Source organism: Marmota flaviventris, chromosome X (genome assembly GCF_047511675.1).
Source record: "Marmota flaviventris isolate mMarFla1 chromosome X, mMarFla1.hap1, whole genome shotgun sequence".
Lineage (NCBI taxonomy): Eukaryota > Metazoa > Chordata > Mammalia > Rodentia > Sciuridae > Marmota > Marmota flaviventris.
Window position 1 is genome coordinate 1,559,084 of NC_092518.1, and position 19,494 is coordinate 1,578,577.

The window sequence follows — 19,494 nt, forward strand, 5'->3', positions numbered from 1 at the left end:
GTTGCTGAAGACTGCAGAGCCTCTGGAGTACAGAATGGAACCAGTGGGTGTCAGGATGGTGGAGACAATGACAGGAGGGAAGGTAGATGGTGGGGAGGAGGGGGCCTTGCTGTGCAGACAGGTCCCGGGGTCAGTGTTGGGTGGAGAGGCAGCCCGGCTGGTCAAAATAATAACCTTGCTTTAATTTGATTTTAATTGGAGCCAGTGGTCTTTTCTTGCGTCCTGGTCTAACACCCTCCCCTGCGCCACACTCACTGTTGTTTGTGTTCCTAGAAGCTGCCATTGTCCCTGGAGTGAGATGACAGAGGAATTTTGATCTCTAAGAACCTTTTTAAAATCAGCTGTGTTTCTCCAAATAGAGAAGAGTGACGGAGGAAGGTGAGAGCTGAAGGGACTCAGGTCGACCAGCAGCCGGGCAGGGCTGGGAGCTGGTGGGCTGTGCCAGTGGCTGGAGGGCAGCAGGACAGAGCAGGCTGAACAGACAGATGTCAGTCATGGCTGGGGTCCATCCTGATGGGTGGCTTTTCCTGTCTGAGGTGTAGATCCTCAGGCAGTAGCTGCTCTCTGGATGTCACACTCTCAGGTCTCATTGTAGTGAATGTGTCTGTGCGGGATCTAATTGGAGGCCGCCTTCTCTCTGCTCTGGAGAGGACAGAACAGCTTATGCCCACCCACACATGGGCCACTCAGAGCTAAGGGACCCTCAGTTCCAATGTGTCAGCTCCAGACACACTCAGGTCATTGCACTGGTCAGAGGGCTGGTGGTCACTGTATTAGTCTTCCTGGGCTGCTGTAACAAAACACCTAGCCTGGGGGCCTTCAGACCACAGACCCTGACTACACATTGATGACCTCAGGCCACCACCCAAGCTAACTCCACCTCTTCCTGATGGCCAAACCCATCTCCAGCCCAGTGGATCTTGGGATAAGGAAAGAGATGGCAGCTGGCCATCCCTAGGAGCCATGCTTCCTTCCCATCACCCATGCTGTGTGGAAGAGAAAGCCAGCACATTGGGCCATCTGTGTCCCTTGTCACCAGCCCCCCTTGTCACCTCTGAGTTCTTCAGCATCCTCTGGTCTGGGTCACGTTCTTCAGACCCAGCCACACCCTTGACTCTATTGACTTTGTTGCCCGTGTCCTCATAGAAGCTCCATGTTCTTAGGTGTCAAGCTTTCAATTCTGCAGATGTATCAACAAAATTATTACTTTAATTACTATTATTACTATTGATACTAGGGATTCAACCTGGGGTGCTTAACCACTGAGCTACATCCCTAATCCTTTTTTTCCATTATTGAGGTTAATATGACAGGGTGTATTGGCCCCAACTGGCAAATTTTTATGTTTTATATGCGGGCTTTCTGGCAGAGTTGAGCAGGGTTATTATTTCTTTCTGGTTTAACTATCAGTTGAAACCCAGGAAGCTGAGAGCACTGGGTCAGCTTCTGGGGGTACATTGCTTCCTAGGCAGGATGCAGATGGGTTTGTGGCTTTTCTTGAAAATGTTGGTGCATCTGAAACCTTCACATAAAAAGAGTTCACAAAGGGGGACTTTATATTGAGAGAAAATAATGAGGTCAGTCTGTGCAATAGAATGACATGTTTCAAGGGGGCAAATGAGCTTGAGTTCACAGACATGTTATGAGACTACAGATGCCTGAAGCCTAACCTAATACAATTCTACGTATTATGATATTATTAGCATGTCACCTAATGCAGTAATAATATGATATTATTCTTTTACAATTAATACTAACTCCTACATACAACTTCCCCTATACATTCATGACAATGATTTCCCTTTCTAGAAAGTCTCAAAGCCCTTGTCAGCACCTAAACACAGGGTAAGGACAGGGTTTCCTTGTCTCCCTGGTGTAGCTGCACTGGTCAAAGTTCCTTTCCTGCTTTGAATCAACACCTTTTCTTTTCGATTTTAGGGCAAACAGCTGAGCAGACTTGTGGGATCAGCAGAGTCAGGTCTGTACATAAGAATTGATAATTGTAGAATGTAGACTATCTACATTGAGCACAAGGCGCCCATTTTATTTCCGCTGCACGTTGCTGTTTGAGAGGGTTGCCTGCCTCCTCCCCACCCCACCCCTTTCTCTGCTGGGGATGGAACACTGAGCCACAGCCTGAACCCCAAATGTTTCCTTTTATAGCTCAGGCTGCCTCCTCAAAGATCAGAGGCCAGGAGGTAATGAGAATTACTAAAATATTTTTCAAATTGTTTTCATTACTGGATATCATATATATGATATCTTTAAAGAGTGTTTCAAAAATTTGGAGACCGTGTCTTTCTAATTTGCCTGAGGTATATATATATAATAAACCCAGTGGTTCTTGACCTCGACCACTGAGCTACATGCCCACCCTTTTCATTTTATTTTAAGAGAGGGTCTCTCGGGCCTGGGGTTGTACCTCAGTGGTAGAATGCCTGCCTCACACACATGAGACACTGGGTTCGATCATTAGCACCACATAAAAAGAAATAAATAAAGATTGTATTATCTACAACTTAAAATAAATAAATAAAAAGAGAGGGTCTCATTGTTTGCAGACACTGACCTGACCTTGGGCTCCTCCAGCCTCACCCTCCCTGAGAAGCTGTGCTTTGTTTTTTGTGTTGAGGTTAAACCCAGGGCCTCGCCATGCTCAGAAAGCACTCTATGGCTGAAGCCTAGCTCAGCGCCAGGTGTCACCTCTGCACCAGAGGCTAAGCCAAGGCTTCCCACCTGGATTAGTTCCCAGCACAGCTGAAAAGCTCTGCCTGAAAAGGGCTGGGGCCAAGCATCTGTCACTCTACCCAATTTCAGCCAGTGATTGGATGTTGTTGCATGTCAATCACGATGCAGAGGCGGGTCTGAGGCCGTCCATCCCGGATGCTGGGGGAACTGCCCAATCAGTGCGCAGAGGGAGAGGAAGGGCGGGCTTCCGCAATCTCGCGAGCGTTTCTTCCTCAGCGACTGCCCTCCTCATCCTTCAAGCCGAGAGATCTCTGCTCCAGGGACTCAGGTGACTCTGCGCTGCCTGTGTCCCCCCCACCCCCGTCTCGGGTGCCTGGAGGTTCCTCGAGAGGACGCCGAGTCACCACAGAAGACAAAAATGGTGAGTTTGCGACCAGGGCAGAAGGCACGCGTCACCACCGTCCTTGGGGCCTGGTGCCCGGGTGAGCTGGGGAGCGCGGCGGAGTCGTGGCCCTGTCCCTTGGCCTCGTGGGGTGAGCTGGGTTTTGGGTTTTTGAGGTGAGCTGCTGAGCGTGGCAGAGTCCCCGCTGGAGGGTGGCCCTGGACCCTGTCCCCTGGTTCCCTGGGTTTGCAAGGGCGGCTCAGGGCCCTGGTGTCCCCTTTGCTCCCTACTGGTGGCCCGACCCACTCTTCCCAACGTGGAGGAAGCAGGGCCACACATGCACCCTCCTTCTCCCAGGGGAGCTCCTCCGGAGGCTGCTGTAGGTCCCCCAAATTGCAGGCGCCTCCTGCCTTCTAAAACCCACCTTCCCTCCAGCTCACAGCTCGGCCAGACGTTCGTTCTTCCCACTTGGTCCAAAAGGACACCATCCGCAAATTGTCACTTTTCATTTAGCGAAATATTGGAGAGAATAGTTCTTTTCTTTTAATTGGGGACCCAAACTCGGGGAGCTTTATCAGCCACATCCCCAGCCTCCACTTTTACTGAATTTTGAGATCTGCACCCACTTGGTGTGGAAGCTGGTCTCCAACCTGTGATCCTTCTGTTACCGCTGTTTACCAGTGACGAGTCCTTGCTTCCCCGAATGCTGAAGTATAACACCAGAGAAGCACGCTGAGGCAAGTGTAGAGTGGAAAGTGGAGGTTTATTAAAGGACAGCAGAAAAGACTTCTCCCCGCAGGAAGAAGGGGACCCAAGAGGTGGAATCCCTGTAAGGAGGAGGTCTTCCCTCTTTTATAGCTAAAGTCTTCTTTCCGCTTTCCCACACTTTGTTTCTCATTATGTTGCAGTGATAGAATGCAGGTGGGAAGGTCCAAAAGGTGGGAGATTGGTGGGCTGGAGGAGTAATCAGGGCAGGAAAGGCCTGGGGTGGCTTTTGGATTATGATTATCAGTTCCTTAGAATGGATTCCTGCCTTGGGGACATTAACATTTCAATTGCTGCTCTGGTTTCCAGGACTCCATTCTCTATAAGGGCCTCTGTTTTATTTATCTTACACAATATTAGACCCAATTTACCTAACTACCTATCTGTAAATCTGGCTTCACTTCTGCTTCAGCCTCCAAAGTTCCTGGGATTACAGGGCTGTGTGGAGGGGGCAAAACTGTGACTTATGCAGTCAAGGGGAGAAATAAAGAATGTCCACACACTTGTGCCCCTTTCAATGCTCTATTCACTCAAATTACTCAATACAGTTGAACTGTATAGGTTCTTAATCAAGAAAACAACAATCCTTAATGCTAGGCATTTCCATAGACATAATCAATTCACGGCAAACAATTCTAGGTTAATTAATTCACAGCAAACAATTCTAGATTCATTCTAAGCACTGGAAAACACACTTAATCATGATAAGCTAATGACAGACATTCCCTCTGTATGCTGAGTTTAAAGGTCTTATGTCTTAGGCTTTGAGTCCAGCAGATGCACACTCACTCAGACCTCAGACCTCTGTGCCCAGGTCTGTAACCAAGGCAGTCTTTACCTGGTGTGGAGCAGAGGACCAGTTGAGGAGGGGTCTTAGGAAGGAGTTGCAGCTCTCACCAAGGTCCAGAGGAGGCAGTAAAGTTTGAGAGCAGTTAGGACCACGCAGAGACTCAGGAAAGATGCCAAGTGATGGGATGTCAGGTCCTCAGCAGGCTCTCCAGCTCAAGTGCATCCTTGTTTGAGCTGGCTGAATTCCTGTTCATTTGCTCTATCATTTATACTAAATTTGGGGGCTTTTTACCCCCCTTTCAATCCTTATCAGCTATCACCCTATTTCTCAGTGGGGTCATTTACCCTGGCGTCAGAAACATCTAGTCTGGTGGTCTTCACCCTGATTTTCTCCCTTTCGCTCTCATCAGGCAAGGACAGCCTGTCAGAGGCTTCACTCTCTTTATCAGGGTGAGGGGAAGGAACTTGTTTGAGGCCTTACTGGAGGGATCTGTGGATGTGCCTGGTGAAACTGCAGGTCTTCTAAAATGGAGTTGCTTAGGCTCGGGCCTAAGGCCATTCTAACAAGGCCTATGCCACTGTCCCTGGCAAGAAGAACACTTTTGAAAGCATTTGTTTTCTATTTCTGAATATTATACTTGAGGGGAAAGAAAGGGGAACTTAACAGTTCCCTGTGTTTGGTCAAAATAAGTACTTTAAAAGGAAAAAAAGGCATTTCTACATAGAAGCTAGGAATATTGAATCTTGGGCTATGTACCCAGCCCCCCTCCCTACTTTGACATATATTATTTATTTATTTAAATTTCTTTTTATTAGTTATATATGACATTATAATGCATTTTGACACAGCACACATCAATAGAGTGTCACTGCTCCTTTTTCTGGTTGTACTCCATGTGGATTCACACCAGTCCTGTAGTCATATGTGCACATAGGATAATAGTGTGTGATTCATTCTTCTGTTCTTCATCCTCAGCTCTTTAAATTTGATTTTTAGATGGGGTCTGGCTATGTTGCCCAGCCTGGCCTGTAAGTCCTCCCCCGCCTGCTTCAGTTTCTCAAGGTGTTGACATTAAAGGCACTGGCAATCCCAGCTATGGAAAATAGTTCATTTTGATCCAAATATTAATGAGCATACTCAGGAACATGGATTCAAGTGACCCAAAATGATGTATGTGTCCCACCCTGAAAGACAAGGATTGAACTCAGAGGCACTTAATCACTGAGCCACAATCAGTCCTTTTTATATTGTATTATGAGGCTGATATCACCACGTTCTTTATGGCTTCCCTAAGTAGCTGAGGGTGGCTTTGAATGTAGCGATCTTCCTACCTTAGCCTCTCAAGCTGCTGGGATTACAGTTGTGTGCCACTGTGCCTGGCCTACATGAACTTTTATAAAAGAAAGTTGTGTATCACTACATTAACCAAGTGCATTGGTAGGATCATCAGATGGGTGGGTTACAGGGAAAAAAAAAACAGAAAAAAAGAAAAAAGAAATTTCTTCTGACTGTTGTTATTACATTCTTAGTTTGGTAGATGGTTGGGACTAGATGTCTGGTAAGGGTAGGGATATATTCTGAGAAATTTAATAGATTTGAGAATTGTGGTCTGATACAGAAATTAAGATAATTGGCTATTAAAGGGCTTAAGATAGCCCAAGATAATTTTTGCTCTCCATACAGAACCCTGCTTTTCCACACTCATGGTTTCTGGTTAGCCAAGTCAAATACTCTGAAGGTTCTTTGATGTAGATGCAACTGTATAGAGAACTTGAGTTCACAGCTGTAAAAATCTTGTGCTTCTCCCTTTATCTTCCTTAGGTGTAGACACCATGTCAGATTTCTTGGGCAGAGGTTCCCTTTGGACGCCTCACAGGGTCCCATGTCCTCTGCCACTGTCCTCTCCTGGAGCTGCCACAAGGTGCCCACAGCTGCCCTGGTCCCTGCAGGGTGAACAGAACTTCAGGCCCTGGGTCAGTTCCTCCTAGAGGACACCTGAGGTGTGGGGTGCAGCCTCTCAGAGAAGCTGCTGGGGGCTCTGGGCTGAGGAATCTCCTGGAACAGGCCTCATCTAGACAGCTACTTCCTTGGGACCTGGTTTTTCCCAAGCTCTGTTCCCATTCCTTGGTGAGAGGTGGCCAGTCAGCCTGTGGATGCTGGTGTTGAGGGTCCGGGTCACCAGTGATTCCTGCCCTTTCAGTCTCACAGTGTGAAGGAGCGACACCTCTCCCAGAGCATAAGCAACACCCACCCCAGTGCAGAGCTGTGCAAACCTGAAAAGCCTCATAGAGTGGAGTCATGGTCTAGGTCCCTGGGAGGGTGATCCTAGAGGCTTTCAGGAAGCAAGACCAGGAGGGAGCATGTCCCAGATGTCAGGGACCTTCCCTGCACCTTGAAGCTGACACGTGTGCTCCCTCAGCTCCAAAGCTTTCTGTGTATCACTTTGCAATGATCTGCTCACATTTTGAGGCCCAGGTCTATTTTTTCAGAGCCAAATGGGATGGACTATTATTAAATAGGCAAGAAAGAAGTAGATTTTTAAAAGTCTAGTTACATTTCCATTGTGAAAACAATTACAGCCAAGTACAGTGGTGCACACCTGTGATCCTTGCTGTTCCAGGGCCTTAGGCAGTAGGATTGTAAACTTGAGTACAGCCTTAGCGACTTAGCCAGGCCTTATGTCTGGGGTTGTGACTTATCAGTAAAGTTCCTCTGGGTTTAATCTCTGATCCCAAACCAAAGAAAAAGAACAGAACCGAAAAACAAACAAACAAAAAATAAATAAATAAATAAACACATCTAATTTATCTTTTGCTACCCCTGAGTATGCATAGAAAATTGGTTAGATTTGATCTTGTCTTTTCAATGATTTCCAATTGAAATTCATGTCCTAGATTCCACAATGCCACTTAAGATACAGAGAAACTCTGTCTACCATTATTGCTGCAGGAAATGAATCCATTTCTACAAAAATTATGGTGGATAAATTTATGAATTTGATTTTATGTAAATTAGTTACAGTCATTGACAAGCTGATGAATTTGACAGGAATGACAGTTTGTTGTTACTCTTGTTGTCTGGACTTGGCGGGTTCATGTTAGCTGTGTGTTTTTTGGTATCAGCAATGGAACCCAGAGGTGCTTAGCCACTGAGCCACATCCCTGGCCCCTTTTAGATTCTTCCTTTTGAGTCAGGGTCTTGCTACATCAACTTGGGCCTCTGACCCCTGAACCACTGGGGTTACATATGTGCACCATCACACCCATCTTCATTGGAAGTTTTAAGGACAATATGGCAATACCTAAAATACCCAACTGTGATCATTTAAAAATCACTGAATACTTTATCGGTGAAATAATAAATGACACCTGTTTTCTGAAAAGGAGAGATATATATGTCTCAGTGAGGGTGCTGATCCTCTCACAAGCACTCCCACCATGTCACCTGATTCCTGTTCCCTCCTAATTACCTCCTCCTAGGGCTACCCATTTGGGAGCTGGCCTTTTAGCTTATGAAACTTGGGAGTAACATAAACGCTCTCTCTACTCTCTCTGTCCTGTACAACATTTTCAGTGGTCTTAGATACAGTGTACTATTTTCATTTTAGATATAGTTTTTTAAGTTCACCCCATAAAACACAATAATCCATGCCCTGAATTTCACATAATTTACTGAAATGCTCTTTGTTTTTTCAAAGAGTGTAGATCATGGGCAAGTTCTGTCTCCTTTGTAAGAAAGTGTGTTGTCTTTTCATTGATTTTTGTTGCCTCTCATTGTGTATCTTTTGTATTATAATCTTTTTTATCACTCATTACATATATTTTCAGGATTTTTTTTTGTTCTTGTGTGTGTGTGTGTGTGTGTGTGTGTACATGGACTGTTGAGGATTGAACCAAAGGCTTTCAAGTTCTTACTACTGAGCTACTCTCCACCCCAAGAAAATTAGTATTGTAGACTGGGGTTTACTTATTTGCTGATGTATTGAGTGCTGGGATTGAAGCCAGGGACTTGATCATGCTTATGTTGTCCTCAAAAAAATGAATTTCAATGTGTGAGCAGCATTTTGGAGGTGGGAAGTTGTTTTACTGGGTTATAAACCTAGAGGCACTTGACCACTGAGCACGTCCTCAGCCCTTCCTATTTATTATGTACCTATTTATTTTTATTTTTATTTTGTATAGTTGTAGAGGGGCAGAATACCTTATTTTTGTTAATTTATCTGTGGTGCTAAGGATCATACCCAGTGCCTCATACATGCTAGCAAGTGCTCTGCCACTCAGCTACAATCCCAGTCCCCCCATTTATTGTTGATGAAGACCAAGTTTCACAAAATTTCTGGGTGTCTTGCTAAATTGTAGAGAGAGCCTCCAACTTGGCAGTTCCATGCCTTGACCTCCCTAGTGGCTGAAATTACAGGTGCACACCACCACACCAGCAGTTAGAATACCTTTTACAGATTTATCATCCAGGGGTTTGGATTGTGGCTCAGAGAAAAAGCGCTCACCTAGCATGCTTGAGTCCTTGAGTTCAATCCTCAGCACCACATAAATATTAAATTAAAAAAATTGTGCCCAGCTAGAACTAAAGAATTAATATATATTAAAAAAAGTTTTATCATCCAGTTTCTTTACAGATGGAAATAGTAGTGAAAATCAATTTCGTTGCTTTCGTCCATAGTTTTGAAATTTGTAACTATGACTTTTCTTCTTTGCTTTATTTTTTGCATTATTATTTAGGAAAGGTATTCATTATGTAATATTGTTTCTTATGTTTATATTTGTTAAAGTTTATGGCATGGTAGTTCATTCATTTCCTTATTAAATCAATTTTGTTTTTCAGAGCAATTTTAGACTTATAGTTTGTTAGTCAATGATTTCTAGAGGAACAGCATCAACACGAAGTGTGGTTATAAAAGGGGGACTTATTAGATTGGCCTACTTGACCTGAAGCTGGATGTCCAGAGTGGCCGTCTGCAGAGTGGAGAGCTTGAGAAGTAGTAGCTGCAGAGTCCAAGAGGCTGAAACCTCAGAACAAGAGAGATCAGTGGTGCTGCCCTAGTCCAGACCAAAGGTTCTGGAAACTCCCTGGAGAATCACAGGCAGAGTCCACTTTGGGAGAGTGAGGTAGGCAGAGTCTGATATCCTCAGACCATTGCAGCAGCCATCAAGAACCCATTGAGAAGAAAGGAGCTTGCTCTGCTGCTGCTTCCTTCTTCTTCCAACTTTTGTGCCTCCCAAGACACTATCCTATTGGATGGTGCTGCCTAGCTTAAGGAGGTTCTCCAGTTTGATTCGCTGTTCCACATGCCAATCATTTGTAGACACACCCTCATGGACACACCCCAAAGCTTATTAATCACTGTATCTTTTAATCCAATCAAGGTGAAAATTAAATGTGCCATTACTCATAGTATCGAATACCCCTTCTATCCAGCCGATAGTCTCCACTGTTTTCAACATATTCCATTGGTGTATGATGTTTGTTAGTTACTAAACCAGGGTTGAACATTTGATAAAGAGAATGGATGAAGCAAAACGTTATCATAAGCCAAAGTTCACAATTTACCTTAGGTTCCTCCTCTGTGTGATGTGACTTTGTGTGTCACATAGTATACAAGAAAATGTACAGAAGAGTTTCACTGCTCTGGGAATCTTGTGTTCCACCTGTTCATCACTCCTCTCATTCCTTCCTCCCTCTGTGCTCCCTGAGTCCCTGGCACCCATCAGTTCTGCTAGTGCATCTATAATGTTCATTCCAGAATGTTCTTGACTTGGAATCTTACTGCACTTGGCCATTTCAAACTGGCTTCTCTCACTTTCCAGTCTGCCTTTAAGGGTGCTGTATCTTTCCAGGCTGCAGAGCTTGTTTTCTGGGTGATGTTCTTTGAGGTGGCCAAACTGCAGCTTGTCCATTCAGTATTGAAAGACGCATCTTCATCTTCCTTGCATCTAGCTTTGGGCAGTTCTGGATATGGATGCTGTAGTCACTGTAGTGAGGGTTCCTGTGCCCATAATTTTCACATCATTTTTATAGACACCTGAAGTGTGATGACTTAATCATAGAGTTTTTTGCATTCATGATTGAATTTTGCATTTGTGATTATGAGCATCATTCATAGTTTTCTATTTAATACTTTTCTTGATCCATTTAATTTGGATAATATGGTAACTTATGCCTCAGAAAGAATTAGAAGATTTTAACTGAGCTTCTATGTTCTGGAAAAAATGTAGAAAATTGGTGGCAGTTTTTATGTGTCTCATGGAAGCCTGTTTGTGATGTTAGAGCCTTGCCTTACCTTTTGTAGTAGTAATTAGTTATTGAGTCTATTTTTTTCAGCAGCCATATGCTCATCTATTTTGTGTATTTCCCCTTGTGTGTAAAAATAAAAAAACTGTCTCTCTCACTGAAATGGTCCAGTTTTTGCAAGTTGCCTAATTTTTGTCAAGCACATTTAAGATAATCTTGAAGTCCCAATGCATTGTGGACGATGACAATTTTAAATCTGTTAGTAGGTTTTCAGTCCTCTTTGCTTTTTTCTTTAATGTTATTGTATAATTTACACTTTTAATTCTTTCTTTTTCTGTGTCAGTGAGGATTGAACCCAGTTTTTCCCAGGGCATAGACAAGCACTCTTCCACTGAGCCACATCCCCAGTCCTTGTCCTCTGTATTCTTAGCCTTATGTCAGTTTATCAGAGATGCTGATGTTCATGAAGAAGTTGATTTTGCTGACTGTGGATTTCCTGATTGGGGTTTCATCCACACCTTCTCTGTTACCTTCCTGTGGTTAATTTAGGTTTACCTTGCTCTTCTTTCTCTGGTTTTTTGAAGTGACAGTTTCAATAATTGCTTTTAGCTCCTTTTCTGAAATGTGTGTTGAATGACTTGGATACCTATACAGCACACCTCGGGTATTCTCTATGAATTTCCTGTGATGGACTTTTACGTTTTTTTTTTCCTTCAAAATGGTCACATTTTCTCTTGAGTCACCACTTTGCCCTGTGTCTGTTGAGAGTCTTGTTTCATGTCCCCTTCCCTGGAGGCTTTTCACCTGCTCCTGATCTGATTTCTGCTTTTGCTCTCATGATCTTTGGGCATACATGGGATTTCACTGGTGGTGCACTTGTAGGGGTGTGGGTTATGTCCTGTGCAGTGTTTCTGTGACCCAGAGTCCTCAGTGTGCTTCCCAAGGGTTGAAGGCCCATGAAGCCCTCCTGCCTGCATCATTGTCCTGACAGAGTTGGGCTGATGTCTCTGAGTGTAAATGTGCATTCTTCATTGTTTTGGGTGGTTCTGCATGTTCTCAGTCCTTGCGTGTGGTTCTGTGTCAGTGGCAGAGACGTTTTCTTTTTGCCTGTTCCATCATGGTGCAGACATCCTAGCATGCTTACAGATGTGAGTGGTGGCCTGTTTCACACCCAGACTGTGTGGGATAGTTCAGGAATCTGGGCTACAGACTTGTTGCTTGACCACACTCTGGGTGATCTTCTCCCTTAGGTTTGTTGGCACCACCATTGCTGCAGGCACGATGAATCTCTTTCACAACAGACAACCATTGCACATAAAGCCCAACATTGATCAAAATGTCCTTGAGCAGAACATTGGTATGTGTCTCATGACTACATTATGGTAGTGAACCGGCTGCTGTTAAGAAGAGTTTGACAATCATTGAACATGCCTTGCTGCTATGAGACTTAGAAATGTAGTGCCTTCTGTTTATTAAGAAGATTGTTTTGAGAGTTATAAAATTTTGTAAGGCTGTTGTTTGGACAAGGGGACATTTTTGGGTCATTGAGTTATTTCTAAGACATGTGCCATCTTTCACTTCCCCCATTCTGGTTTGACAGTAACCACAGGAAATTATCAAATTGTTGTGTTTATTAATAAATAAATTAAATTAATCAAATTGAGAACTCATGTTTGTTTTGGCCATTTAATAGTAAGCTAGTTAACTAAATTTGTTCTGGAGTAAAGTACCTGCAAACTTCTAGTTGTTCTCAGTGTAATCACACAGGATGAGCTCAATCTCCAGCTAATGCATTATGACAACCTGTGTGGAAGTTTGTCTCAATGTTGTCTGTGAAGGTATCTTTTTAGTGACCCCATGCCCAGAGGGTGTGCGTGGGGGCTGGTTCTAGGCATTTCTTTAAGTATGGAACAATAGACTTTCAGAGGAAACAAGACATCAGTAAATACCATGTTGTCTATATTAACTTTGTAGGTCCAGGGAGCCACTGTAATTGGCAGCATCTCTTAGTTTCATGATTCCTGCAATTTCCTACTCATCACCTTTGTTTTCTAAACATAAGTACTATCAAAAGAGCTTATATTAGCTCTGTACCACACAACACGTTTCTAGGACATGTAATAGAGATGCAATCAATAAAGAAGTTAGGAGTAATCTGGGAGCCTGTCTTACTTCCTGTGAACTCCCCAAAGAAAAGGTATAAATCACTATGATGTTTGCCTTCTGAGTAGCCAATTTCTAGTGTTGGAATGGCTGGAAGAAGTTGAGTACAGTAAAGATTTGATGGACCAAATCGTGGAATTAATCGAGAGGCCAGGGAATCATATGAACATCATGCATGTTGAGTATAGATTTCTCATGCTGTCAATCTCTCCTGGCCTCCACTATACATTTGGGGGGGATATTTTAGATCTCAGTGACCTTTGAGGATGTGGCTGTGAACTTCACCAAGGAGGAGTGGGCTTTGCTGGATCCTTCCCAGAAGAACCTTTACAGAGATGTGATGCTGGAAGTCCTCAGAAACCTGGCTTCTATAGGTAATAATGACGTTTCTAAAATTAATCAAATCGAGAACTCATGTTTATTTTGGTCATTTATGCAGAAGGTGAAAAGGGAATCAATTGGTGAATTATTGCAGCATAAATGGCACCTAGGATTTGGTAAAGCATTTCTAGCTCCTAAATACTCATAAAGATTGTTGTGTTCTCATTTTAGGAAAGAAATGGGAAGACAAGATCACTGAAGACCATATTGAAAACTCTGGGAGCAATGTAAGGTAAGTGTACTCACAAGAGGAGTCCACGAGGGGGTCTGAGAACTGTCATATCATTTTTAAAGCAAACCAACCAAAGAAGTGTGCATAATTTGAGAAGTATTTCTTCTTATAGTGTTTTTTACCAGAAATATATACTTAGCTGTAACAGATATTCAGTCTTTTCAAAGTATTTGACATTCAAAAAGTACTATGAAATTGCATATGTGAATACCACTATTTGGATAATAGCCATAGAGAAGCTGTGTTGAAAAGGATTGTTTGCTTTCAATCTCCTTATTTTTAGGCAAGTTGAACAAGTCAGCAAACCTAGCCTTTACCTGATGTTGGTAGTAATGTAAAAATCTATCAATACATAGAAAATGGTGAATGAATCAAGCATTGATTACGTGCTGGTCACTTCTTCTTCCTTAAAGAAGTCATATGGTAAACTCAAAGGCACAAGATAGTGTGGGAGAACCTTCAAATCGATTCCAATTCTTACTTGAACAAAGAAAAATGTTAATAGAGTAAATCCATGTCACTTCATTATGTGTGCAAAAGACTTCATATGACCTTCATTCCTTCATAGGCAGATCACATCATACTCTGGACACAAATACTACAAGCATGAGGAATGTGAAGAGAAGCCATGTGAATTTAAACAATGTAAGAATTCTCTGGTTTCTCCCAAAAATATTCACACACAAATGTTACTACAAACTGGAGATGGACTTTATGAATCTACAGTACATGGGAAAGTCATCAGTCACTCCAGTGACATTCAAAGGCATGGAGATACTCATACTGGGTGGCAACCCTATATATATCAGCAATGTGGTGAAGCCTCTTCTTATCCCACCAGTGTTCCAAGACACATGATAACACACAGTGGAGATAAACTTTTTCAATGGGACATATGTGGGAAAGCCTTTGATTTCTCCTCTTTATTTAGAAGACATGAAGGAACTCATTGTGGAGAGAAACTCCATGAATGTAAACGAGGTGGTCAGACCTGTATTTCATACACAAGTCTTCAAAGGCACAGGATCACACACATGGGGAAGGAAGGTTTAAATTGTAAGGTATGTGGGAAAGACTTTGCTTATCCCAGTTTACTTAGAGTACATCAGAGAAGGCATACTGGAGAGAAGCCCTATGAATGTAAGCAGTGTGGCAAAGCCTTTGCTACATCTCATGAGCTTCATATACATGGAAGAATACATACCGGACAAAAGCCCTATGAATGTCAACAGTGTGGAAAAGCCTTTACTACTGCCTCCTACCTTCAGATACATGAACGAACTCATACTGGAGAGAAGCCCTATGAATGTAAGCAGTGTGGGAAAGCCTTCGCTCAGTCCTCTCACCTTCACTCACATGAAAAAACTCACACTGGAGTGAAGCCCTATGCATGTAAGCAGTGTGGCAAAGCCTTTGCTACATCCACTAAGCTTCATATACATGGAAGAATACATACCGGAGAAAAGCCCTATGAATGTCAACAGTGTGGCAAAGCCTTTACTACATCCAGTTACCTTCAGATTCATGGAAGAATGCACACTGGAGAGAAGCCCTATGCATGTAAGCAGTGTGGCAAAGCCTTTGCTACATCCTCTACGCTTCACAGACATGGAAGAATACATACCAGAGAAAAGCGCTATGAATAACAACAATGTGGAAAAGCTTTTGCCACATCCTGTCTGCTTCATACAAGTGAAAGAACAGATACTGCAGAGAAATAGTATGCATGTAAACAATTGGTAAACTTTTCTGTTATTACTGTTTCACTCATACATGTAGAACGTTACTGGAGAAAAATCCTTTGAATGTAAAAATGGTAAATCAAAAACTTTTCAGAAAAGCAACTTTCCCTTAGGAGAGCACCGAACTTAGCAACATAACCCATGAATCACCTTCATAATTCTTTATATTTACTTACGGATTCTAGAATTGCAAAAATAGTTTTTGTTTATCTTTCTACAGACGAAAAATTCCCAGATCTTATGAGTTTAACATCACAACTTCTTCTTCTGTCTAATTCCCTTACTTTCTACAATTCAACCCACAACACTCTGAAATCCTAAGTGCACTACACTTCTGGAGAGAAATTCCAAACTCACTAAATTTCTAAAATTGACACTGAAGTTCAAGTACAGGACACCACTTGTCCCGACATAGGACTAAACCAGTCAGGGTCACTCCAGGTGAACTGGGCTGCATGACATTGTCACACAGAGACAGAGAAATGTCTTTTTCTTTGGTTCTGTGATGGCTCCCTCACCCAGCTCCCCCAAAGGAGGCAAGGCCGGTAAGAATGAGAGAGAGCAGGCCTGGAGCCCCATTTTATTGGGGAGAAGCCACTCAAATGAGGATAGGGTCAAGATTCAGGGGGTGGAGTCTTCCTGATGTCTGCTGCCAGTAGGTTGACATCCTGGAAGGCCACGCCCATCTCATGTGCTGTGTGGGGATCAAGGGCAGAGCAAGGGAAGGGGACACAGAAGGGGAGGTTCCATGGAACATTCTATCCCAAAAGGGCACAGAGTAGGATTCCAAAGGCACAGGAGGGTGTAACCCCACTGGCGGACTCCTACTCCTGGAGCCACACCTCACTATCTGAATGGGGGTGAGGCCCAATGTGTTGTGGGGCACAGCAGCTGTTCCATACTCCCCTACACAGGACTTAAAGTGACTCCCGACAGCAGAATTCACAGCTCAGGTTGGACTCCGGGGCCAGCTGCCCAGCGTGTGGTGGTCAGAGCACCCCAGGGGGCTGTCTCCTGCGCAGTCAGCACAAATGCAATCGCTTCTCTTGGGTAAAGCTGTGGGACGAACGTGAGGCAGTCAGTGTCCGGGTCCAGCAGTGCTCACCGGGTCCCACTGTCCCATGGTCTACAGAAGCAAAAATTGCTTCTTCCCCCCCCCCTCCCGCCCATCCAATCTCTGGGGTGGGCACGTCACAGGCTTTAAGTGGGTGTTATTTGAAGTTGTCCCCCTCAGAGTCTGAGCCATGACCTAATGGAGCACAGCTCCACGACCATGGTTTACATCATGAGTTGGAAATTGTGACGTTTTTGGCAAAAATAATGGTGAATGTGTTGTCACAGAGATTGTCTCATTTGTGTGTTCTTTTCAGCTTGATTTCATGGGAGGTTTTTGCATATTTCATCTGACAAGGGAGCAATCTGGATGCTGGGTGAAGAGGGTGAGGGGCTCCCTAGGATTGAGGACCCAGGATGCTCCTCTGGGCACATCCCTGCATCCTCCAGGGGAAGTTCGATGCACAGGGTGCCTTTTGTCTGGGGTGTCTCTGGGTCACGTCCTCTCCACTGTGAGGAGAGGGTCCCGGGGTCAGGACTGTTGGGGCTCCCAGGAGCCTGGGTTTCCTATTGGGAGTCAGAAGCCTGAGCAGTAACCTCCACACAGGGGCCAGGGGCTTAGGATCCTGTCCCCATTGCTCAAGTGAGGAGAAGGACACGTTTCCCGCCACAGGGGTGGCTGAGGCCATGGCGCAGCGCCAGGCTCCCCGAGTTCCTCTCCTGCAGGGATGCTGCTGCTGCAGTTTTGCTTTGCTTTTTATTTCTCTCCTTTGCAAGTGGCACCTTGTATGGTCTCTGTTTCTGGAAATGTTGATATATTTTCACTTTTTACATGAGATTTGTGTGTATTTTATAGTAGTAAATGATAAAGTATCATAATGACAGCGTAGATTTATGCATTCGTGACATTCTAAACTTTTGATAAAGATTGAATATGTAGGGTGGGGCTGTGGCTCCATGGTGCTGTGCTCACCTAGCATGCAGCAGACACTAGGTTCGACGGTCAGCACCACACAACTATGAAATAAAGACATGGTGTCCACCTAAAAAACAAAAAAAATAAATATTTATTTTAAAGAATGAATATTTAGTTACATGTTTTGTCTTTTAGTTTATCAAATGCTTGTAAATCTCTATGTTTGTTTTATAGACTGAACCAGATTTCTGTATGAGCTGCCCTTGTACTTCAACCCCATGATGTTCAAGGATCAGCTGCACATGGTGTTTCCTAAATCCTATCAGGTGGTTGTTTGGGGTGTTCTTTGTGCCTCTGAGGTTTTGACAGGAGCTCAGGAACTTGTGTAGCTGGAAGAAGCAAAGGATGGAGCTCAGCAGGTGTGTGTCCTCCTGTTCTGCAGTAACACTGAATCGGGGGTGGATAAGGGTGAAGATGGCAGCCACATTTCCTGGGTGCAGACCAGGTCTGCCCCTCCACGTGGGACATTCACTGTTTCCTTTCTATAACTTGGGAATAATAATAATCCCAGCAGAGCCTGCACAGCACAGATAGAGGTTATGTGAATCAGTAAACAAGTCCTCACGGTGCTGCTTGAAGCCTGGCTAGGAGCCCACACTCCAGCAGCCCTTGCCGTTTCTGCTGTTGACACCTCTCCTCAGGTGCCATAGAGATCGATGGGACCAATGGCAGCACCCAGGGCCTCTTTATCCTCGTAGGATTCTCTAATTTCCCCAATGTGAAGAGGGTCCTCCCTGTGGTCCTCCTGGTAGCCCACCTGCTGACCCTGCTGGGCCACACTCCATCATCCTGGTGTCGCAGCTGGACCCCACCTCCACACGCCCGTGTACTCCTTACCCCCTTCGTCCTTCCAGGACCTCAGCTTCACCCCCAGCTCCATCCCCAGCTGCGGCACAAACTACGTGTCCACGACAAGATCATCAGCTCTGCAGGGGCACAGTCCAGCTCTTCCTGTTCCTGGGCCTGGGTGGAGTGGAGGGACTGCTGCTGGCTGTCACGGCCTATGACAGGTTAGTGGCTATCTGGAAGCCCCTGCCCTACACAGTGATCATGATTTCCAGGCTGTGGTGCAGTCAATTCCTTGGTCATGTGTCAGTGACCCTATGGTTACACTGCTGTGCGCACAAGAAGAAGGATCACTTCCTGTGTGAGATACCTATCCTGATCCGTGTGGCCTGTGTCAGCATGGTGGCTATTGAGGGCACTGTCCTTGTCCTGGATGTGGGCATCATGCTGTTTCCCGTGGTCTTCCTCCTGGTCTCCTGTGGCCACATCATCAGTGCTGTGCTCAGAATGCAGTCGTCCTCAGGAAGACACAGTCTTCAACACCTGCGGCCCACCTCACCCTGGGCTCCCTGTCCTATGGGAACATCATCTTCAAGTACATGCAGTCAGGAGCTGCTCCTCCCGGGACCAGGGCAAGGTCCTCATGCTCTTCTACAACCCCATCACCCCCTCCTGAACCCCTCATCTGCACCCTCAGAAACAGGGAGGTGAGAAGGCTGATGCTGGGGAACAGAAAAGGGGACAAGGAGTGAGGGCCCAGGGAGTGACCGGCACACAGCCTCAGGGTCAGCTCCATAAGGGCCACTGCTGTCCTCTGAGCCGTGGGGCAGATGAGGTGTCCGCCTGCAGCTCTCAGCACCCTTGCAGGGTTGGTCTTCTGGGTGCCTGACTAAGGGCAGCGCTGTGGGTTTTATAACAGCACAGGGCCTGTCCCCCACACCCGGATGTGCAGACCTGACCCTGCAGGCTGGTACCAGGGCCACACTGGCAGCAGCCCCCGGGTCCTGCTTCTGTAGTTTGCTGAGTTCACAGTGGTGCTCTCAGCGTCTTAGCTGGAACCTCCCAGCTCTCTCAGGGCTCTTGGTGTGAACCACTGTGTCTTCCTTGGTGGCGTCAAAGCTGAGTTCAGCATGGCTGGGTATTTCCCTCCCATAGGCGTGCAAGGAAGCATGTTGTCTTTTTCTGCCCTTTGTTAGCAGACAGATAAATGAATGGTGGGAGCACAAGGTAAGAGAGTAACTATAAATGTGGCCCAGTGGGCAGACCCCACATGCTTCATTTGCCAAAAAA

The 19,494-nt window shown here is 44.9% G+C and overlaps 1 protein-coding gene, 1 long non-coding RNA gene and 2 pseudogenes across 3 annotated transcripts in view; 3 read left to right on the top strand and 1 right to left on the bottom strand.

Moving 5' to 3' along the window:
* Nucleotides 1-205: 205 nt before the first annotated feature.
* LOC139703316 (uncharacterized) lies at nucleotides 206-2,723 on the bottom strand. The gene is made up of 3 exons (XR_011705717.1): nucleotides 2,570-2,723; nucleotides 1,053-1,180; nucleotides 206-642 (listed from the first exon to the last, which is right to left on the bottom strand). It is a non-coding gene; the product is annotated as an uncharacterized lncRNA (long non-coding RNA).
* A 259-nt stretch (nucleotides 2,724-2,982) lies between these two features.
* LOC139703289 (zinc finger protein 709-like) lies at nucleotides 2,983-17,526 on the top strand (annotated as a pseudogene).
* Nucleotides 3,046-19,494, top strand: part of LOC114084545 (zinc finger protein 433-like) — a 60,397-nt gene continuing 43,948 nt past the window's right edge. The window contains exon 1 of one of the 2 annotated variants that reach the window (XM_071606530.1): nucleotides 3,046-3,109. In XM_071606530.1, coding sequence (XP_071462631.1) covers nucleotides 3,107-3,109 — 3 coding nt within the window. In that variant the 5' untranslated portion in view covers nucleotides 3,046-3,106. The remainder of the gene's footprint in view (nucleotides 3,110-19,494) is intronic. The other variant, XM_071606533.1, reaches the window with a different exon arrangement.
* LOC114083526 (olfactory receptor 2W3-like) lies at nucleotides 15,895-19,368 on the top strand (annotated as a pseudogene).